This window comes from Callionymus lyra, chromosome 6, assembly GCF_982586985.1.
Source record: "Callionymus lyra chromosome 6, fCalLyr1.hap1.1, whole genome shotgun sequence".
NCBI lineage: Eukaryota > Metazoa > Chordata > Actinopteri > Syngnathiformes > Callionymidae > Callionymus > Callionymus lyra.
The window spans coordinates 2,206,036-2,230,702 of NC_141823.1; the positions used below are offsets into that span (position 1 = coordinate 2,206,036).

Consider the following 24,667-nt stretch of genomic DNA (forward strand, 5'->3'; position numbering starts at 1 on the left):
CGGGCCAGACATGAATGTGATGGATGTGTAAGAAAAACTATGTTTATCTGCTAACGTTAGCTAATGTTTTAACGTCAACGTTAGTAACGTTTTAATGTCAACATTAGTAACGTTTTAACGTCAACGTTAGTAACGTTTTAACGTCAACGTTGGGAACGTTTTAACGTCAACGTTAGTAACGTTTTAACGTCAACGTTAGTAACGTTTTAACGTCAACGTTAGGAACGTTTTAATGTCAAAGTTAGTAACGTTAGTAACGTTTTAACGTTTTAATGTCAACGTTAGTAACGTTTTAACGTCAACGTTAGTAACGTTTTAACGTCAACGTTAGTAACGTTTTAACGTCAACGTTGGGAACGTTTTAACGTCAACGTTAGTAACGTTTTAACGTCAACGTTAGTAACGTTTTAACGTCAACGTTAGGAACGTTTTAATGTCAAAGTTAGTAACGTTAGTAACGTTTTAACGTTTTAATGTCAACGTTAGTAACGTTTTAACGTCAACGTTAGTAACGTTTTAACGTCAACGTTAGTAACGTTTTAATGTCAATGTTAGTAACGTTTTAACGTCAACGTTAGTAACGTTTTAACGTCAACGTTAGTAACGTTTTAACATTTTAATGTCAATGTTAGTAACGTTTTAATGTCAACGTTAGTAACGTTTTAACATTTTAATGTCAACGTTAGTAACGTTTTAACGTCAACGTTAGTAACGTTTTCACGTTTTAATGTCAACATTAGTAACGTTTTAACGTCAACGTTAGTAACGTTTTAACATTTTAATGTCAATGTTAGTAACGTTTTAACGTCAACGTTAGTAACGTTTTAACGTCAACGTTAGTAACGTTTTAACATTTTAATGTCAATGTTAGTAACGTTTTAACGTCAATGTTAGTAACGTTTTAACGTCAACGTTACTAGCGTTTTAACGCCAACGTTAGCGTCAGAATGTTGTGTAGTTTGATGTGATTAAGTGTGAAATTGAAACGACGAGCCAATAACGAAACTCGTCCGACCAGAAGAAATGAAAAAAAAAAAAATTGTGGAAATATTTCTATTGTCGCATAAATTCGCGCCACGGGACACGTGGCGGGGAAGTCACGGCAGGAGCGGCCAGCAGGGGGCCCTCAGGAGGCCCTCAGGGGCGAGATCTTCACTGGTTTGAAGAACACACACTAAATAAATAACAATAAACTAAATAACAAGACTTTCAACAAACTGATGGTTTCACGTCATTAACGTCATTAATCTGCGACTCCAGGTTTAAAACTGTTTTATTTCTATTTTCATTTCTTGTAAACTCAGAGACAACGATCCTGGTCCTGGACCCGCAGCAGACCCGCCGCAGACCCCCTGCCCAGACCCCTGCCCAGACCCCTGCCCAGACCCTCCAGGATCATGAGGACGTTGAACCAACAACCTTCTGACTTGTTCAAGTCTCTCCATCACTTCGCTGCAGACGCTGCGTGGACACGAACCCACGCGGTGACGCGGACCCTCCACTCACCTCTGAGCATCTCGTCGTGTTTCCAGATCCACCCAAAAAAAAGCCCGTAAATCACAGGTTCACGCGCGGCGCGTCCATGTCCGTCAACTTTCCACGGCGGCGATAAATCCACGCGTCACGTGATGAAAGCAGAATCCACTCGTGGAAGAAGAAGATGAAGAAGGAGGAGAAGGAGGAGCAGAAGGAGGAGAGGAGAGTCTGACTGAGCGCAGCTCCTCGCGTGGATCATTTAAAGCCGTGGGCGCTGCTGACATCAACCAGCGCGCGCGTCAAATCCACGCGCTGACGCGACACATTCCGCTCGTGCCCTTCAAAATAAAGCTCCAGACATTCGTGGAAGACTCGAGAGTCTCTGACGAGATCATCCAGGAGAGACTCGGAGCAGAACCTGCGCGTCTTTGGTCTCATTCTCAGTGGTTGAAAAACACTAAATAATGGTTAAAAGTCATGAAGTGAAAGAACAAGAGAAGAAAAATGTCTAAAAGTTTCATAAATTACAAATGAACAGAAACAAAAATGTTTAGATTCTGTATTTTGACTCAAAATATCAGTTTTATTTGATCTTTGGCAGAAAAACGACACTTTATTCGTTTATATTAAACTAATTAAAGTGTTATTTAAAAAAAATAAAGAAGAAATAACTATTAACTATTTTTCATTTTCAATTTTTATTACCATTTTTGAAAAAACTTAACATGTTTTTTCGCGGTTTAGAAACATTATGAAAGAAATAAAACAAATATAAAAATATAATGAACTAAAACGAGTGACTCGTACTTCAAAGTTGGTCTCAAGAAATAAAGCAATTAAATTGTATTTTAAACTTTGATTTATTCTTTGTGTTTTTATTTCTTCCTTTTCGGCTTCGAGACAAAATAATATAAAATAAATAAATATTGTTGCATCAAACAACTCGAATCATTGCGTAAAAATAATACATTTAAATCTAAATATTGAGATCCTCGTCCGTCAATCATTCAATATAATGTTTACAAAAATGATCTTTAATTAACTTTTGTTTTTCTTTTCTCATCCAAATTTAAGTAAAACCGTTAATTAAGTTAATTATCGGACGAAGTTATTTATAGTGAACTTTTCGCTTAAGCGCTGCTTCAGACTCGGTGCTTTTATTTTGTAGCCTCCTCTCCTCACTTCCGGTGAAGTCCCGCAACTCTCCGCGCGCGAGCGACTTAAAGCAACAGATCATCACCTGAAGTCACGAGAGTCACGTGACGTCTGTCCGTCCGGCTGCTGATCGACCAAAACATTATGACCATCTTTTTAAAACTGCATCTAAAGAATGTTTTACTTTAGTGTTGGTCCTGCAGTGGTCAGTGGCCCTGATGAGGAACAGATGACTGTGTGTGTGTTTGTGTTGTGTTGTGTTTGTGTTGTTTGTGTTGTGTTTGTGTTGTGTTGTGTTGTGTTTGTGTTGTGTTTGTGTTGTGTTTGTGTTGTTTGTGTTGTGTTTGTGTTGTGTTTGTGTTGTGTTTGTGTTGTGTTTGTGTTGTGTTTGTGTTGTGTTTGTGTTGTGTTTGTGTTGTGTTTGTGTGTTGTGTTTGTGTTGTGTACAAAACAAGATGGCGTCAACAGTTTTATTGCGACAAAACAACAACAACATCTTGAATTCTTAACTTCAATCGTCAAATAAATTAAAACAAATCAGTAGTTTTTTAGAAAAAAGTGCAACAAAAACATTTTCTTCACGTAAAATAAAAAAAAAACGACGACAGAGTGGATTTGTTTGGCACTCCCATGATGCAACACTGCGAGAAGCGGGAGGACGCAGGCGGAGGTTAACATGTTTTCACATTAGGGGGCGACACTGAGCCGTTTACGATGAGCCTTCACAACGTTTGAGCGTTAGCGTAGCCACGTGTTAGCATCGCCACGTGTTAGCATCGCCACGTGTTAGCATCGCCACGTGTTAGCATCGTAAAGCTTCCCTGACGTCACGCGGAGACGACCAGGCGACGAGCCGATGAAAGTGAAGCATTGATCGGAAAAACAAACGTCAGATTAAGAACCGTCGTAGGAACGAACATGTTACGACATCGTACAGTCACGATCCAGGAAGTTACGAACTTCTTACGACGAAAACAACATTAATCTGTGACGACGACAAGGAAAAACAAAACGTCGTGACTTCATCGTACGATGTCTTCGGGAGAGATTTACGAGTTTTACGAACTTCCTGTTCAAGTTTCAGTAACAAACGAGAGGAAGTGACGACGGAGTGATTCGGAAAAACAGGATAAAAACAAGAAACCATGGATCGAGTCCTTGACACCAGTGAGGGTGAGGGGGGGGGGGGGGGGTGAGAAAGGGGTGTGGTCTTGATCTGGGGCGAGGCAAAGGTCGGCGTCTTCACATGGCGTCGAAGTGGAAACGATGAGCTTCTTGTCGTTTTTCTCTGTCGTCTGCTTTCTAGACACAAAAATACAAAGTTACACCAGAAGTTTGATGGACATGATTTTACAGACTCACACGTGTGTTTGTGTAGTGAGTGTGTGTTTTCATGTGTGTCTCTGAGTGTAAACGTGTTTGTGTGTGAGTGTATTGTGAGTACAGTATTTTCCTCACTATAAGGCGCACTTAAAAAATGTCTCAAAAACGAAAGTGCTTCTTATAATCCTGAGCGTCTTATATATGAACATCACCTGGTGAGTGACTTGTTTACGAACACGTTCATGACTCTGAGTGACAGCCGACACGCCGTGGGAGGGATTACGCCATTGCATCATCACGGGGTGGGATTTACGACCCATCATCATCACCCAATTTTATACATCATGGCAGACGTCTAGGGAGTGAGATTACTGCCACCGTTTTGAGCGAGTGTGCCTTGGTTGTTGCTCAACCAGTTATACACGTGCGCTCTAGCCGTCATACACGCGCTCAACTTCACTGCTGCTCAACATTCGTCTGCTCACAACACCAGGCGCTGCTGCTTGAAGCCTTTTGAACATCATTTGAACATCGTTACCATGAAAGTGAACAAAGATGTCAGACGTTTGATGTTTGACTTCATCTGTTTTGTTGACGTTCCCTTTAGCACAGCTTTATCTAGTGGATGATAACACAACCCCAGTCAAACGTTTTTCATTTGTGTGTGAGTGTGTGTGTTTGTGTGTGTGTGTGTATTCACATTTTAACATCATTTACTGAAACAAACACAAAGTGTGGTGTGAGTCGAAGAGTGATCTCTGCGGAGGATGAGAATGTTACTTGAAACTAATTGGGTGTCGAGGGGCGTCAGGTTGTCACTGCGAGTCGTGAATGAAGGAACATCGATTGGTCTGAAGGTTTTAATGACGGATCATCTGATGTTGAACTAATGATTTTACATTTTCTCTCCTTCTATGTTGGGTTGTTGTTGGTGTCGACGTGACCTCTAGACGACCTCTGCAAGTGACCTCCGCACGACCCGACTCACTGTGAGTCACTGACATGACTCACTGTGAGAGTCACTGACACGACTCACTATGAGAGTCACTGACACGACTCACTGTGAGAGTCACTGACACGACTCACTATGAGAGTCACTGACACGACTCACTGTGAGAGTCACTGACATGACTCACTATGAGAGTCACTGACATGACTCACTATGAGAGTCACTGACATGACTCACTATGAGAGTCACTGACACGACTCACTATGAGAGTCACTGACATGACTCACTATGAGAGTCACTGACACGACTCACTGTGAGAGTCACTGACACGACTCACTGTGAGAGTCACTGACATGACTCACTATGAGAGTCACTGACATGACTCACTATGAGAGTCACTGACACGACTCACTGTGAGAGTCACTGACATGACTCACTATGAGAGTCACTGACATGACTCACTATGAGAGTCACTGACACGACTCACTGTGAGAGTCACTGACACGACTCACTGTGAGAGTCACTGACATGACTCACTATGAGAGTCACTGACACGACTCACTATGAGAGTCACTGACACGACTCACTGTGAGAGTCACTGACATGACTCACTATGAGAGTCACTGACATGACTCACTATGAGAGTCACTGACACGACTCACTATGAGAGTCACTGACACGACTCACTGTGAGAGTCACTGACATGACTCACTATGAGAGTCACTGACATGACTCACTATGAGAGTCACTGACATGACTCACTATGAGAGTCACTGACATGACTCACTATGAGAGTCACTGACACGACTCACTATGAGAGTCACTGACACGACTCACTATGAGAGTCACTGACATGACTCACTGTGAGAGTCACTGACACGACTCACTGTGAGAGTCACTGACATGACTCACTATGAGAGTCACTGACATGACTCACTATGAGAGTCACTGACACGACTCACTGTGAGAGTCACTGACACGACTCACTGTGAGAGTCACTGACATGACTCACTATGAGAGTCACTGACACGACTCACTATGAGAGTCACTGACATGACTCACTATGAGAGTCACTGACACGACTCACTATGAGAGTCACTGACATGACTCACTATGAGAGTCACTGACACGACTCACTATGAGTCACTGACACGACTCACTGTGAGAGTCACTGACACGACTCACTATGAGAGTCACTGACACGACTCACTATGAGAGTCACTGACATGACTCACTGTGAGAGTCACTGACACGACTCACTGTGAGAGTCACTGACATGACTCACTATGAGAGTCACTGACACGACTCACTATGAGAGTCACTGACCCGACTCACTATGAGAGTCACTGACATGACTCACTATGAGAGTCACTGACATGACTCACTATGAGAGTCACTGACATGACTCACTATGAGAGTCACTGACACGACTCACTATGAGAGTCACTGACCCGACTCACTATGAGAGTCACTGACATGACTCACTATGAGAGTCACTGACACGACTCACTGTGAGAGTCACTGACACGACTCACTATGAGAGTCACTGACACGACTCACTGTGAGAGTCACTGACATGACTCACTATCTACTGACTCCTTTAAGAAACATCTTAAGACGTTTCTATTTGTTCAGGCTTTTCCTTGAATTTCTCGAACTCCTGTGTTGTTCTCGGTGTTGTCTTGATCTTTGAAGTATGTACTGTTTTGAGTATTGTTTTGATTGTTAAAGCGCTTTGTGACCCTGGTCTCGAAAAGCGCTATATAAATATATATTACTTACTTACTTACTTACTTACTATGAGAGTCACTGACATGACTCACTATGAGAGTCACTGACATGACTCACTATGAGAGTCACTGACATGACTCACTATGAGAGTCACTGACACGACTCACTGTGAGAGTCACTGACATGACTCACTATGAGAGTCACTGACATGACTCACTATGAGAGTCACTGACACGACTCACTATGAGAGTCACTGACACGACTCACTGTGAGAGTCACTGACATGACTCACTATGAGAGTCACTGACATGACTCACTATGAGAGTCACTGACATGACTCACTATGAGAGTCACTGACACGACTCACTATGAGAGTCACTGACACGACTCACTATGAGAGTCACTGACACGACTCACTATGAGAGTCACTGACATGACTCACTGTGAGAGTCACTGACACGACTCACTGTGAGAGTCACTGACATGACTCACTATGAGAGTCACTGACATGACTCACTATGAGAGTCACTGACACGACTCACTGTGAGAGTCACTGACACGACTCACTGTGAGAGTCACTGACATGACTCACTGTGAGAGTCACTGACACGACTCACTATGAGAGTCACTGACATGACTCACTATGAGAGTCACTGACACGACTCACTATGAGAGTCACTGACATGACTCACTATGAGAGTCACTGACACGACTCACTATGAGAGTCACTGACACGACTCACTATGAGTCACTGACACGACTCACTGTGAGAGTCACTGACACGACTCACTATGAGAGTCACTGACATGACTCACTATGAGAGTCACTGACACGACTCACTGTGAGAGTCACTGACACGACTCACTGTGAGAGTCACTGACACGACTCACTGTGAGAGTCACTGACATGACTCACTATGAGAGTCACTGACACGACTCACTATGAGAGTCACTGACACGACTCACTATGAGAGTCACTGACACGACTCACTATGAGAGTCACTGACACGACTCACTATGAGAGTCACTGACACGACTCACTATGAGAGTCACTGACATGACTCACTATGAGAGTCACTGACATGACTCACTATGAGAGTCACTGACACGACTCACTATGAGAGTCACTGACATGACTCACTATGAGAGTCACTGACATGACTCACTATGAGAGTCACTGACACGACTCACTATGAGAGTCACTGACATGACTCACTATGAGAGTCACTGACACGACTCACTATGAGAGTCACTGACATGACTCACTATGAGAGTCACTGACACGACTCACTATGAGAGTCACTGACACGACTCACTGACTCAGCGAAACAAAACCCAAATGTTGTTCAAAAGTGAATCAGACTCTGGATCTTTAATCTCGTTTTTACTTACTTCGCCGAGCAGAGATTGAACACCTTCAGTGAGAGAGAGAAGCTCGGAGCCATCCGTCACCAACACACACATGTACACACACACACACACACATGTACACACACACACACACATGTACACACACACACACACATGTACACATGTACACAAGCACAAACACGTACACACGTACACACACACACACATGTACACAAGCACAAACACACACACGTACACACACATACACACACATGTACACACACACATATGTACACATGTACACACATGTACACAAGCACAAACACGTACACACACACACACACACATGTACACACACACGTACACACACACACACACACACACACACACATGTACACAAACACACATGTACACACACACATATATGTACACATGTACACACATGTACACAAGCACAAACACGTACACATGTACACACACACACATGTACACACACACATATATGTACACATGTACACACATGTACACAAGCACAAACACGTACACACGCACACACGCACGCACGCACACGCACACACACACACGCACACACACAAGCTGGAGCAGATGGTGGAGGAAGTGGCGCCAGCTTCACGGCGTGACCAGCAGACCTTCTTTCACGAGGATCTCTGAGTCGCCATTTTAGAAAATCAAGGTGAGATTTGTCCTGTTTTCACAAAACTGACTGTGATGTTGTTGTTTAAATCCAAGGCCGTGGTTCTTGACGAGTGAATGAAGATCAAAAGTAAATCAGTGCCTTCGAAATATGTTTGTATTTAATTTGTATTTAGTTCATTATTATTATTTAAATAATTCAATATATAAATGTTGTTACAATAGAGTCTCCAGACTAAACCAACAGATCACAGAGCTACTGATTAAACTCTCAGCCAATCATGTGACCATCAAAGTTTTTAATTCACTTATTAAAAACTAAACTAAGACGAGAGTAAAGACGAGAGTAAAGACGAGAGTAAAGATGAGAGTAAAGACGAGTAAAGACAAGAGTGAAGAGGAGTAAGAACAGGAGTAATAACACGAGTAAGAACACGAGTAAGAACAGGAGTAATAACACGAGTAAGAACACGAGTAAGAACAGGAGTAATAACACAAGTAAGAACACGAGTAAGAACAGGAGTAATAACACGAGTAAGAACACGAGTAAGAACAGGAGTAATAACACAAGTAAGAACACGAGTAAGAACAGGAGTAATAACACGAGTAAGAACAGGAGTAAGGACAGGAGTAATAACACGAGTAAGAACAGGAGTAAGGACACGGGTAATAACACAAGTAAGAACACGAGTAAGAACACGAGTAATAACACAAGTAAGAACACGAGTAAGAACAGGAGTAATAACACGAGTAAGAACAGGAGTAAGGACAGGAGTAATAACACGAGTAAGAACAGGAGTAAGGACACGGGTAATAACAGGAGTAAGAACACGAGTAAGAACAGGAGTAAGGACACGGGTAATAACAGGAGTAAGAACACGAGTAAGAACAGGAGTAAGGACACGAGTAATAACAGGAGTAAGAACAGGAGTAAGAACACGAGTAAGAACACGAGTAAGGACACGAGTAAGAACACGAGTAATAACACGAGTAAGAACAGGAGTAAGGACAGGAGTAATAACACGAGTAAGAACAGGAGTAAGGACACGAGTAAGGACACAAGTAATAACAGGAGTAATAACAGGAGTAAGAACACGAGTAAGAATAGGAGTAAGGACACGAGTAAGAACACGAGTAAGGACACGAGTAATAACAGGAGTAAGGACACAAGTAATAACAGGAGTAAGAACACGAGTAAGAACACGAGTAAGAACACGAGTAATAACACGAGTAAGGACACAAGTAATAACAGGAGTAAGAACACGAGTAAGAACAGGAGTAAGGACACAAGTAATAACAGGAGTAAGAACAGGAGTAAGAACACGAGTAAGAACATGAGTAAGGACACGAGTAAGAACACGAGTAATAACACGAGTAAGAACAGGAGTAAGGACAGGAGTAATAACACGAGTAAGAACAGGAGTAAGGACACGGGTAATAACAGGAGTAAGAACAGGAGTAAGGACACGAGTAAGGACACAAGTAATAACAGGAGTAATAACAGGAGTAAGAACACGAGTAAGAATAGGAGTAAGGACACAAGTAAGAACAGGAGTAAGGACACGAGTAATAACAGGAGTAAGGACACAAGTAATAACAGGAGTAAGAACAGGAGTAAGAACACGAGTAAGAACAGGAGTAAGGACACGAGTAAGGACACAAGTAATAACAGGAGTAATAACAGGAGTAAGAACACGAGTAAGAATAGGAGTAAGGTCACGAGTAAGAACACGAGTAATAACAGGAGTAATAACAGGAGTAAGAACACGAGTAAGAACACAATTAAGAACACGAGTAATAACACCAGTAAGAAGAAGGGAAGAAGGAAGGAGAGAAACATAGTTTCTCTTCTACATTGATTCTCTGCTCTAAGGATGAAGACAACGACGTCCTTCAAGTTGAAGCTATAGTGCAGAGAGAGAGAGAGAGAGAAAGAGAGAGAGAGAGAGACAGAGAGAGAGACAGAGAGAAAGAGAGAAAGAGAGAGAGAAAGAGAAAGAGAGAAAGAAAGAGAGAGAGAAAGAGAAAGAGAGAAAGAAAGAGAGAGAGACCCATCTGCTGCTCCTACTGACCAACGTGCTGTCCTCACAAACACACAACATGTGTGTGTGTGTCTTTGCATGTGTGTGTGTGCATGTGTGTGTGCATGTGTGTGTATCTGTGTGTATCTGTGTGTGTGTGTGTGTGTGTGTGTTTGTGTGTGTGTGTGTGTGTATATGCGTGTGTGTGTGTGTGTGTGTATGCATGTGTGTGTGCGTCACTGTCACACTGACCTTCTCTTTCCAGTGCAAGACTCCGATGATGACAAGGATGAAGAGACAGACTCCGATCAGAGCGATGGCCGTCAACAACACACTGTTGCTGGGAGTCAAGTACAGCTTCGCGCTCCAGCTGTGGAGCAGAATCATCGTTGCTCTTATTGAACCTCAATATACACTTATTCTTACCATGGACATACCAGTCCAAATACAGAGCAGAGTAATACTACCAAACCTTGCAGAGTAATACCACTAAACCTCGCAGAGTAATACGACAAAACCTTGCAGAGTAATACCACTAAACCTTGCAGAGTAATACTACAAAACCTCGCAGAGTAATACCACGAAACCTTGCAGATTGATACGACGAAACCTTGCAAAGTAATACCACGAAACCTCACAGAGTAATACGAAGAAACATCTGTTCCTCTTGCTATGGTGGGTCTGCATGGACCGTGATGTTTTCTGATGTTATAGTGATATTTGATCCTAAACTCAGTCCTGCAGTGATTCCCGTTCATCTGACGCAGGAACACCTCAGAATCTTCATCTTCCCTGTAAAGGACCTGTTTTCAAGTCTGGATTCTCTTCTTCATTATTGTGTCTATGTGTATTTCAAGGGTCAGGGGTCAGGGGTCGGTGTCTTGTCGCGACCTCATGGTTCAGGAGCCAACACGGTTCTAGGATCTTCAGAACCAAAGTAGTTCTGATGCTCGGACCAACATCGACTCCATAAACGAGTCACATGACGATCGGATCGTGATTGGCGCTCGACCCGGCAGGCGTAGCGGCGAGCTGGCAGAGGGAACGTTCACGGTGGTGTCGGGGGGGCGTGTTTGTGTGTTTGTGTGGGCTCGCCATCTGGACCCCCTCCCGAGCCACAGATACAGGCACGAGGGCTCGCGGCGGGAGGTGAGGCGGCGCCGCCGTCCGCCTCAAACATCGACAGACAAAAGACGCTTCGTTTCAAGTGGCGTTGACGCTGGTGCGGGTGAAGTGGAGTCATGAGGCAGTCGTAGTAATGGTGTCCATGGCAACAGGCGGGAAAAAGCTTGGAAAGCAAAAGAAGAGGAAGCGTGTGTGTGTGTGTGTGTGTGTGTGTGTGTGTACCTGCGGGGGTAATCATGGGGGTAGGGGATGACGATGAGCTGAGAGTTGGGGATGATGGCGGTCCACTCCTGCTTCATCACTTCCTGTAAGAGACGCACAAACGTGAGCAGCACGACAACAACAACAACCATGTAACACACAACAAGTTGTCGCTTCTGGACGTCGCACTTCTTCATGTGTGAAGGTGAAGAGCTACAGGCGACGCCATGTGGTCGACCCTTTCCCGTCGTCACGACATGGTTCCAGCCCCGACCCGTCGCCGTCGTTTCTGCTGGTTCCGCCTCCTTCCTGCTGCGCCGGCGCCGCCGTAACACGGCACTGGCAAGATCTGGACTCAATGGTGAACTGACCCGACACCGAGAAGGTCTGGACCTCGTCCGAGCGCCACAGAAGAACTTTCGGGAACGGCGAACAGACACTTTCTCAAAGTTCATTTTTTAAAATGATGGGTTCGTTTCTCGCGTTGACGTCGCTCTCCGACCAATCAGTGGCCGGTCGATGACGACAACTCGTTAGTGTCGACAGTTACAAACACAATGAAAGAGAAACGACACAATGACACGCCAAGAGATCCTGAAAAATCTGCCTCAGTGCAAGAAACATCCGAGACTCTGTCGGTGCTTTCGTAGAACCTGAGTTATCAACTATCTTTTGTTGGGTTATTAACCGGAGATTTAAACAACCATGACTAACTGACTTCAGTTCAACATGTTCACCTTCCATAGATCTCTCTCCACACACACCTTACTTACGGGGACAACGGAACAGTGAACTCCCATGATGCCTTTCTACACGCTGATCCATTCAGCGGCGGCTGATTGGTCGATTCAAAACTGTATTTGAATTCTACGTCTATTTCAAAAAAAAGTCGCCATCTGTGACTATATGACTGGGCGGCAAAGCCTCATGGGAGTTGATCAGGTCACCGTTAATGTGAAGGACGATCAGATGAGTGAGTTTTTAAATGTGTGTTTAAATAGTGAAAAGAAAAAATGATATTAATTTCGCCAGGTTTGTGTCGAGGCCTGAGTTTATGTCACTGTTCACGTTAGGGATGTACGGGGGTTCATGTTAGGGATGTACGGGGGTTCACGTTAGGGATGTACGGGGGTTCATGTTAGGGATGTACGGGGGTTCACGTTAGGGATGTACGGGGGTTCATGTTAGGGATGTACGGTTCACGTTAGGGATGTACGGGGGTTCATGTTAGGGATGTACGGTTCACGTTAGGGATGTACGGGGGTTCATGTTAGGGATGTACGGGGGTTCACGTTAGGGATGTACGGGGGTTCATGTTAGGGATGTACGGTTCACGTTAGGGATGTACGGGGGTTCATGTTAGGGATGTACGGTTCACGTTAGGGATGCACGGGGGTTCATGTTAGGGATGTACGGTTCACGTTAGGGATGTACGGGGGTTCATGTTAGGGATGTACGGTTCACGTTAGGGATGCACGGGGGTTCATGTTAGGGATGTACGGTTCACGTTAGGGATGTACGGGGGTTCATGTTAGGGATGTACGGTTCACGTTAGGGATGTACGGGGGTTCATGTTAGGGATGTACGGTTCACGTTAGGGATGTACGGGGGTTCATGTTAGGGATGTACGGGGGTTCATGTTAGGGATGTACGGTTCACGTTAGGGATGTACGGGGGTTCATGTTAGGGATGTACGGGGGTTCATGTTAGGGATGTACGGTTTATGTTAGGGGTGTACGGGGGTTCATGTTAGGGATGTACGGTTTATGTTAGGGGTGTACGGGGGTTCATGATAGGGATGTACGGTTCACCTTAGGGGTGTACGGGGGTTCATGTTAGGGATGTACGATTTATGTTAGGGGTGTACGGGGGTTCATGTTAGGGATGTACGGTTTATGTTAGGGGTGTACGGGGGTTCATGTTAGGGATGTACGGGGGTTCATGTTAGGGATGTACGGTTCACGTTAGGGGTGTACGGGGGTTCATGTTAGGGATGTACGGTTCACGTTAGGGGTGTACGGGGGTTCATGTTAGGGATGTACGATTTATGTTAGGGGTGTACGGGGGTTCATGTTAGGGATGTACGGTTTATGTTAGGGGTGTACGGGGGTTCATGTTAGGGATGTACGGTTTATGTTAGGGGTGTACGGGGGTTCATGTTAGGGATGTAAGGTTTATGTTAGGGGTGTACGGGGGTTCATGTTAGGGATGTACGGTTCACGTTAGGGGTGTACGGGGGTTCATGTTAGGGATGTACGATTTATGTTAGGGGTGTACGGGGGTTCATGTTAGGGATGTACGGTTTATGTTAGGGGTGTACGGGGGTTCATGTTAGGGATGTACGGTTTATGTTAGGGGTGTACGGGGGTTCATGTTAGGGATGTAAGGTTTATGTTAGGGGTGTACGGGGGTTCACATCAGGGATGTACGGGGGGTTCATGTTAGGGGTGTACGGGGGGGGTTCACATCAGGGATGTACGGGGTTCTCATGAATGATTCATGTCGTCATGTTGCTTCAGGGAGGAAGAGCTCCTTCAGTCCTACTTCCACACGAGCCCGAATTAAATTCTGCCTCTTCACAGATTGAAAGGAAACACATCTCGCAGCTGTTTTCAATAGCGGCGCCACAAAGACGAGGCGTTTCTACACCAGCGCTACATCTGCGCCGCCGGCGACCGATGCTCTTGGAAAGCGCCGGCGAAGCGACGGGGGAGACGAGATGCAGTCGAGTCCCGCCTGAGAGCGGATCAGATCCGTTTGGAGGAGAAAAGAAGTTCCTTCTTCAGAGACGCGAGTCTTCAAAGACGAGGAAACTGGCACGAGCGCGAGGCGGCGGCGAGAAGACGTGATTAGTGTCGGGGGAGACAAACCTGCTGACGGGGGAGGCTGGCGGTCAAGACTCCGAGGACTTCTGACAAACTTCTCAAAGATTCCTCGTCTCAGGTTTTAACAAGCCCCCCCTCCCTCCACCCCCGGGTAGCTGGTCCTCGACGCAGAATAATGAATCTCGAGGCGTCATTAAAGCAGCGTGAGTTTGTTCGACGAGGACAAAAGAGACGCAGATCTGCAAGTCTAATGCGTCTCAGAGACACGTGAAGGATCTGGTGACCAGAGTGGCTTCTGCCAGACCCAGATCCAACCTGGACTCTTGGACCCTCAGACCGGTTCTGAGCGACACTTCCTGTGGTCGAGCAGGAAATAAAGATTTAAAGAAAGTTGATGTCAGAAAAGGTACATTTAAAGGTTACAGCTCTTCACTGCACCGGATTTATTCACGGCGCCAGGAAAACAGTGAACTCCCATGATGCCTCTCTACACACGCCTCTATTTATATACTGTATTCAAATTCTACGTCCATGTTGCTATGACGATAGCATCGTCATCCGCGATTAGTTGGCTCCAGATCTGGGAGTCACTCAGGTCAACGTTACTGAGAGAACATGGATTTAAAGTTATAATAAAGTTCATCCATCCATCCCTCATCTATCCCTCCATCCATTTATCCTTCTATCCATCCATCCGTCCATCCATCCGTCTATCCATCCATTTATCCATCCATCTATCTATATCTATCCAGCCATCCGTTTATCAATCCATCCATCCATCCATTTATCCTTTTATTCATCCGTCCGTCTATCTATCCATTCATCCATCCATTTATCCATCCATCCATCCATCCATCTATTTATCCTTCTATCCATCCGTCAGTCTATCCATCCGTCCATCCATCCATCCATTTATCTATTTATTCCTCCATCCATCTATTTATCCTTTTATTCATCCGTCCGTCTATCTATCCATTCATCCATCCATTTATCCATCCATCCATCCATCCATCCATCCATCCATCCATCTATTTATCCTTCTATCCATCCGTCAGTCTATCCATCCGTCCATCCATCCATCCATTTATCCATTTATCTATTTATTCCTCCATCCATCTATTTATCCATCCATCCATCTATCTATTTATCCATAAATCCATCCATTTATGTATTTATCCATCCATCCATCCATCCATCTATGCATCCATCCGTCCATCCATCTATTTATCCTTCTATCCGTCCGTCCATCCATCCATCCATTCTTCCGTCCATCAATCCATCCATCCTTCCATCCATCCATCCATCCATCCTTCCATACATGATGAACCCAAAGATTTGAGTTGAAAAACTCTCAAAACAAATACAGCAGTGGAAACAAAGTGATGAAACTGGACCAAAGGTCAACTATAAAGAGGAAAAGACGGATTAAAATGAAACATTGAAAGTCAAAAGGTCACAACACAATGTACGAGTCAGAAAATAGTCATTAGGTCAACATCAGGTCATGAAGATGAAACGGTGAAAGCACGTCACTCACTTTCTCTCCGTTCTTCCAGGGGATGCCAACGTACAGGTGATCCAGGAAGTTGGCGCTTCGTCCCAGACCGAGGACGGTGTAGGGCAGTTGTAGAGAGAAGTGAGCGGATTGACTGAGCTGACCGGCTGCAGGAGGAGATAGAGAGACGTCAACACTAGCATCACAAACGTCAACACTAGCATCACAAACATCAACACTAGCATCACAAACATCAACACTAGCATCACAAACATCAACACTAGCATCACAAACATCAACACTAGCATCACAAACATCAACACTAGCATCACAAACATCCACACTAGCATCACAAACATCAACACTAGCATGACAAACATCAACACTAGCATCACAAACATCAACACTAGCATCACAAACATCAACACTAGCATCACAAACATCAACACTAGCATTACAAACATCAACACTAGCATGACAAACATCAACACTAGCATCACAAACATCAACACTAGCATCACAAACATCAACACTAGCATCACAAACATCAACACTAGCATCACAAACATCAACACTAGCATCACAAACATCAACACTAGCATCACAAACATCAACACTAGCATCACAAACATCTCACATCAACACTAGCATCACAAACATCAACACTAGCATCACAAACTTCAACACTAGCATCACAAACATCAACACTAGCATCACAAACATCAACACTAGCATTACAAACATCAACACTAGCATGACAAACATCAACACTAGCATCACAAACATCAACATTAGCATCACAAACATCAACATTAGCATCACAAACATCAACACTAGCATCACAAACATCAACACTAGCATTACAAACATCAACACTAGCATGACAAACATCAACACTAGCATCACAAACATCAACATTAGCATCACAAACATCCACACTAGCATCACAAACATCAACACTAGCATTACAAACATCAACACTAGCATGACAAACATCAACACTAGCATCACAAACATCAACACTAGCATCACAAACATCAACACTAGCATCACAAACATCAACACTAGCATCACAAACATCAACACTAGCATCACAAACATCAACACTAGCATCACAAACATCAACACTAGCATCACAAACATCAACACTAGCATCACAAACATCAACACTAGCATCACAAACATCAACACTAGCATCACAAACATCAACACTAGCATCACAAACATCTCACATCAACACTAGCATCACAAACATCAACACTAGCATCACAAACTTCAACACTAGCATCACAAACATCAACACTAGCATCACAAACATCAACACTAGCATTACAAACATCAACACTAGCATGACAAACATCAACACTAGCATCACAAACATCAACACTAGCATCACAAACATCAACACTAGCATCACAAACATCAACACTAGCATCACAAACATCAACACTAGCATCACAAACATCAACACTAGCATCACAAACATCAACACTAGCATCACAAACATCAACACTAGCATCACAAACATCAACACTAGCATCACAAACATCCACACTAGCATCACAAACATCAACACTAGCATCACAAACATCCACACTAGCATCACAAACATCCACACTAGCATCACAAACATCAACACTAGCATCACAAACATCTCACATCAACACTAGCATCACAAACATCCACACTAGCATCACAAACATCAACATTAGCATCACAAACATCAACACTAGCATCACAAACATCAACACTAGCATCACAAACATCAACATTAGCATCACAAACATCAACACTAGCATCACAAACATCAACATTAGCATCACAAACATCAACATTAGCATCACAAACATCAACATTAGCATCACAAACATCAACACTAGCATCACAAACATCAACACTAGCATCACAAACATCAACACTAGCATCACAAACATCAACATTAGCATCACAAACATCAACACTAGCATCACAAACATCAACACTAGCATCACAAACATCAACATTAGCATCACAAACATCAACACTAGCATCACAAACATCAACATTAGCATCACAAACATCAACATTAGCATCACAAACATCAACATTAGCATCACAAACATCAACACTAGCATCACAAACATCAACATAAGCATCATAAACATCAACATTAGCATCACAAACATCAACATTAGCATCACAAACATCAACACTAGCATCACAAACATCAACACTAGCATCACAAACATCCACACTAGCATCACAAACATCAACACTAGCATCACAAACATCAACATTAGCATCACAAACATCAACACTAGCATCACAAACATCAACACTAGCATCAGAAACATCTCACATGTAACACATTTATTAGATTCAACACGATGAACACAAACATCAAGGTGTCTTTGAACGCAGCACCGTTGACGGATCACATGATCATTTTCCACGTCGTAAACTCAAGAAGTTATTTCTCATCAGTGTCTGTTCGTGCGAACTGTTGAGATAAACTTCAGCAACAGGCGCTTCTTTCTCGTTTTTATTTTATTTTACAGTGACACTTGTGTGTCATGTGTAGCTGCGAGAGCTCGACAAAGACACACACTTGTGTAGCTGCGAGAGCTCGACAAAGACACACACTTGTGTAGCTGCGAGAGCTCGACAAAGACACACACTTGTGTAGCTGTGAGAGCTCGACAAAGACACACACTTGTGTAGCTGTGAGAGCTCGACAAAGACACACTTTTTTATCCACGTCTGACTCTCAGGTGAAGGTTAACTGATGTCGAGCCTGAGTTACGCTGATGAACGTAATCATCCGGCCAATGAGAGCGGAGGACGGGGGGAGTCAGGGGGAGACGGGGGGAGACGGGGGGACAGAAGGGTCGGACCTTGTTGCGAATCATAAAAGATACAAATCACAGCGAGACACCTGCGTCCTCCTGCCTTCATCTCTCCCTCTCCCTCTCTCTCTCTCTCTCTCTCTCTCTCCCTCTCTCTCTCTCTCTCTCTCTCCCTCCCTCTCTCTCTCTCTCTCTCTCTCCCTCTCTCTCTCTCTCTCTCTCTCCCTCCCTCTCTCTCTCTCTCTCTCTCTCCCTCTCTCTCTCTCTCTCTCCCTCTCTCCCTCTCTCTCTCTCTCTCTCTCTCTCTCTCTCCCTCTCTCTCTCCCTCCCTCCCACGCCACTGCCAGCCCGCCTGACATAAATCAACCTCTGCGTGGTAAACAAAGAGGGGGGGGGTGAGGACAGAACCGGGCCTGGAGGCAGCCACTGAGCAGAACTAATGTGGATGGACCGTGACCCGCCGGCTGCGAGTACGACTCTGGGGGGATCGATGACGAACCCTCGGCCCGGTTTCAAGAAGCCACCTCCGGTCTGTGCCGACCTCACCTGAACCCGGGTCGTCCCGGGTCGCCCGGGTTCACTGTTTCCTCAGAGAAGACCAGAGAGAAGCGTCTCAGAACCAACAGACGTCGTCTCAGAAGTCAGAGGAGGAAACATCATGGGGGCAGCAGTGGAAACTAAGAGGTCCACACTCTAGTCCATCAAGAACTGTTCTCTGGTGGACCTGTTGTCGCAAATCAAACTACTACACACTTACAGTGCAGTACTGTCTCAAATCAAACTACTACACACTTACAGTGTAGTACTGTCTCAAATCAAACTACTACACACTTACAGTGCAGTACTGTCTCAAATCAAACTACTACATACTTACAGTGCAGTACTGTCTCAAATCAAACTACTACATACTTACAGTGTATTACTGTCTCAAATCAAACTACTACATACTTACAGTGTATTACTGTCTCAAATCAAACTACTACACACTTACAGTGCAGTACTGTCTCAAATCAAACTACTACATACTTACAGTGCAGTACTGTCTCAAATCAAACTACTACACACTTACAGTGCAGTACTGTCTCAAATCAAACTACTACATACTTACAGTGCAGTACTGTCTCAAATCAAACTACTACATACTTACAGTGTAGTACTGTCTCAAATCAAACTTCTACACACTTACAGTGTAGTACTGTCTCAAATCAAACTACTACATACTTACAGTGTATTACTGTCTCAAATCAAACTACTACACACTTACAGTGCAGTACTGTCTCAAATCAAACTACTACATACTTACAGTGCAGTACTGTCTCAAATCAAACTACTACACACTTACAGTGCAGTACTGTCTCAAATCAAACTTCTACACACTTACAGTGTAGTACTGTCTCAAATCAAACTACTACATACTTACAGTGTATTACTGTCTCAAATCAAACTACTACACACTTACAGTGCAGTACTGTCTCAAATCAAACTACTACATACTTACAGTGCAGTACTGTCTCAAATCAAACTACTACATACTTACAGTGTATTACTGTCTCAAATCAAACTACTACACACTTACAGTGCAGTACTGTCTCAAATCAAACTACTACATACTTACAGTGCAGTACTGTCTCAAATCAAACTACTACATACTTACAGTGCAGTACTGTCTCAAATCAAACTACTACATACTTACAGTGTATTACTGTCTCAAATCAAACTACTACACACTTACAGTGCAGTACTGTCTCAAATCAAACTACTACATACTTACAGTGCAGTACTGTCTCAAATCAAACTACTACACACTTACAGTGCAGTACTGTCTCAAATCAAACTACTGCATACTTACAGTGCAGTACTGTCTCAAATCAAACTACTACATACTTACAGTGCAGTACTGTCTCAAATCAAACTACTACATACTTACAGTGTATTACTGTCTCAAATCAAACTACTACACACTTACAGTGCAGTACTGTCTCAAATCAAACTACTACATACTTACAGTGCAGTACTGTCTCAAATCAAACTACTACATACTTACAGTGCAGTACTGTCTCAAATCAAACTACTACATACTTACAGTGTATTACTGTCTCAAATCAAACTACTACACACTTACAGTGCAGTACTGTCTCAAATCAAACTACTACATACTTACAGTGCAGTACTGTCTCAAATCAAACTACTACACACTTACAGTGCAGTACTGTCTCAAATCAAACTACTGCATACTTACAGTGCAGTACTGTCTCAAATCAAACTACTACATACTTACAGTGTAGTACTGTCTCAAATCAAACTTCTACACACTTACAGTGTAGTACTGTCTCAAATCAAACTACTACACACTACACTTTTCTACAATAACAAGTTATTAAGTTCTGTTTCATTGTGTTATTACTGTTGTTGTGTTCTTTGTGGTTAAATAAGTGTTTTCTGGAGACATTTACGTCAGTATCTGCTCCGAAGACGTGTCGTCAGTGACGTAGCTTCAGTTTAGCGACGTAGCTCTAGACGTAGCTTCAGTTTAGCGACGTAGCTCTAGACGTAGCTTCAGTTTAGCGACGTAGCTCGAGACGTAGCATCATCTTTGATACTGAAACTCCAGTCAGTCACATGACTATAGTTTCACATTCATGTTGTTTTAGTTCACATAAGAAAACACTTCAAGTTATTTTCTTTTCGCACATTAAACCTACTGGGCAGGTTACAGTTAGTAACCGCGGTTCTAGGACTGCACACGCAGTCGACAGACGTTAGAGGTCGGAGCATGCATGAAGTACTGTTGTTGAGTCGTTACTCAAGAGTCTGGATTCATTAAAAACCATCCAGAATCTTAAGAATGGATCCAGGAAACCACGCAGACGTGACTCATGGGTTCATGCTCGAGTCGGTTCAAAGACACTTCAGTAGTTGTTTTACTCCTGAAGTTAATAAAGTGTTAAAAACACGAGAGACTTCAAACTGAAAAGGCTTCTTCTCTCCATGTTCGTCCAGAGAATCCGTCGCCGCTCACGCCGGGAGGAAGCGACGCCAGCGAGGCCGAGAGGAAAAGTGGTTTCACTGCATGCAGCAGAGAGTCTGTGGAGCGTCGGTTCCTGCCTTCGCTCAGGAAGATCTTGGCAGCGAATCGTACGGCACGAGCCAGACTGACAGCTCACGGGCCGACGCTCAGAAGATTTGATTGAACGAGGCAGGAGCGAGTTTGGCTGGTGTGTGTGTGTGTGTGTGTGTGTGTGTGTGTGTGTGTGTGTGTGTGAAATCAAAGCCAATGCGGCGCAGAAGCAGCTCAGCGAGCCGGCGGCGGGTCGCTGGTTATCAGACCAGAGTTATCGTTCAGTCTTATTTATCGGGCGGCGACTCGCGCTCTCTGCCGCCCCCTGCAGGATCCTTGCTCTCTGGACCTCTGCAGATGAACCGTCTCTAGAAGCTTCGACAGCCTTCAGGCGCCGTGTTTCTTCAGCTCGTGACCCTTGAACCCGACACGTTCGCCGAGACCGAACACGCGTCTCTGGCAGCGAAACAGAAAATGTTTTCAAAATGTCTGTTCAAGGTCAGTGCGTTCGTCATTCGCTCTGTTGCTATTCATTAAAATACATTTGATCGGTTTTAAAACCAAACAAATTCATAATTATTTTGTTAATGTTCTGTTTATGACAGAGATCCTGTGAAGTTGACGAACAGTGACGCCACTTCCACGCCGGACAAAACAAAGACGACAAATGGAAAAATAATTTCTCGTGGACAATTTGAGCTGTTTTGATAAATGTGACGTTTTGTCTTTTTGTTCTAAATTGAGTAACATTAAGTATCTTCTCACAATTCTCTTTGAACTTTGTTCTTTCTTTGCATTTTGTTCATTTTATCTGCAGTTCGAACTTCATTCTTGTTCTTGGTTTTCATGGAACTTCTGAACCTTCTACCGTCTGCCGTGACCTGGAAACCCAAGGGATTAACAAAGTCAAACCTAATCTAACAAAATTTAAATTAAAAACACAAATATTTCCTTCATATTCGTGATCAAAGCACAAAAAAACAATCATTTTTCATGAAGTTCTTAATTCGATGTTTTGATTTCCAAGCACCAACAATTCCTCGTGACTGTATTCAAGTACACATCAAGTACACATCAAGTACACATCAAGTACACATCAAGTACACATCAAGTACACACTTTCTTTGACTCAATTATCTTTGATCCTTAACTTCACAAAATGTTTTGACAATAATCTGCATTTTTTCGCAAAACAGCAAATCTTTCATTGACAATATTTGAGAAGATAAAAGTCAAAAGATGAATTAATTGCTAGTTTAGTGCATTTAAATGATCAATAACTAAACTGGTTATAGTTTCGACTGATCGTCTCCAAGTTTCTTATGTTGAAAATATTTGTTCAAACTATTGTCAAAACCTCACAGAGACGTTGAATGAGCAGATATTAAAAACATATTCCAACGATCCATCATCAACTCCACAGACGTCCTGGAGAGAACGACAGTCGAAGGGTTAACGTCCTCCGTGAGATTGTGCCGACGCGGCTCATTCCAGGATGGATTTGAACCGGCATCTTTTAATCAGCGAGTCGTAGTGAGTAGAGAAAGCTCAGCACGCAGACGATTAGAAGCTGCTGATGAGTCGCGACTCGTGAATCTGTTGTCGCGGCAGCAGGAGTCAACTCTCTGAACGCAGCTAATGCTGAAGCGCAATTAAGTTCCGGAGTCAAGTCTGAGCTCGTTAGCGAGCGGAGCGTCCATGAGTGTCTGGAGGAGCTTTTTAACTCGAGAAGATCCACGAGTCACTGAGTCAGTCGAGAGTCTGTATCTAAACTCATGAAGGAGTCGTGAGAATCCACGAGTCACAGAGTCTGGTCCACGATCACCAACGTTGGTCGACTGATGGATCTTCTCTGGTCTACGATCACCAACGTTGGTCGACTGATGGATCTTCTCTGGTCTACGATCACCAACGTTGGTCGACTGATGGATCTTCTCTGGTCTACGATCACCAACGTTGGTCGACTGATGGATCTTCTCTGGTCTACGATCACCAACGTTGGTCGACTGATGGATCTTCTCTGGTCTACGATCACCAACGTTGGTCGACTGATGGATCTTCTCTGGTCTACGATCACCATCGTCGGTCGACTGATGGATCTTCTCTGGTCTACGATCACCAACGTTGGTCGACTGATGGATCTTCTCTGGTCTACGATCACCAACGTTGGTCGACTGATGGATCTTCTCTGGTCTACGATCACCAACGTTGGTCGACTGATGGATCTTCTCTGGTCTACAATCACCAACGTTGGTCGACTGATGGATCTTCTCTGGTCTACGATCACCAACGTTGGTCGACTGATGGATCTTCTCTGGTCTACGATCACCAACGTTGGTCGACTGATGGATCTTCTCTGGTCTACGATCACCAACGTTGGTCGACTGATGGATCTTCTCTGGTCTACGATCACCAACGTTGGTCGACTGATGGATCTTCTCTGGTCTACGATCACCATCGTCGGTCGACTGATGGATCTT

The 24,667-nt window shown here is 43.8% G+C and overlaps 2 protein-coding genes across 2 annotated transcripts in view; both read right to left on the reverse strand.

Moving 5' to 3' along the window:
• Positions 1-1,681, reverse strand: part of neto2a (neuropilin (NRP) and tolloid (TLL)-like 2a) — a 38,038-nt gene extending 36,357 nt beyond the window's left edge. The window contains exon 1 of the mRNA XM_087793022.1: positions 1,507-1,681. Coding sequence (XP_087649148.1) covers positions 1,507-1,516 — 10 coding nt within the window. The 5' untranslated portion in view covers positions 1,517-1,681. The remainder of the gene's footprint in view (positions 1-1,506) is intronic.
• A 1,406-nt stretch (positions 1,682-3,087) lies between these two features.
• Positions 3,088-24,667, reverse strand: part of itfg1 (integrin alpha FG-GAP repeat containing 1) — a 157,447-nt gene continuing 135,867 nt past the window's right edge. The window contains exons 15-18 of the mRNA XM_087793023.1: positions 16,347-16,471; positions 12,006-12,088; positions 10,911-11,028; positions 3,088-3,933 (exon numbers count right to left, since the gene is read on the reverse strand). Coding sequence (XP_087649149.1) covers positions 3,874-3,933; positions 10,911-11,028; positions 12,006-12,088; positions 16,347-16,471 — 386 coding nt within the window. The 3' untranslated portion in view covers positions 3,088-3,873. The remainder of the gene's footprint in view (positions 3,934-10,910; positions 11,029-12,005; positions 12,089-16,346; positions 16,472-24,667) is intronic.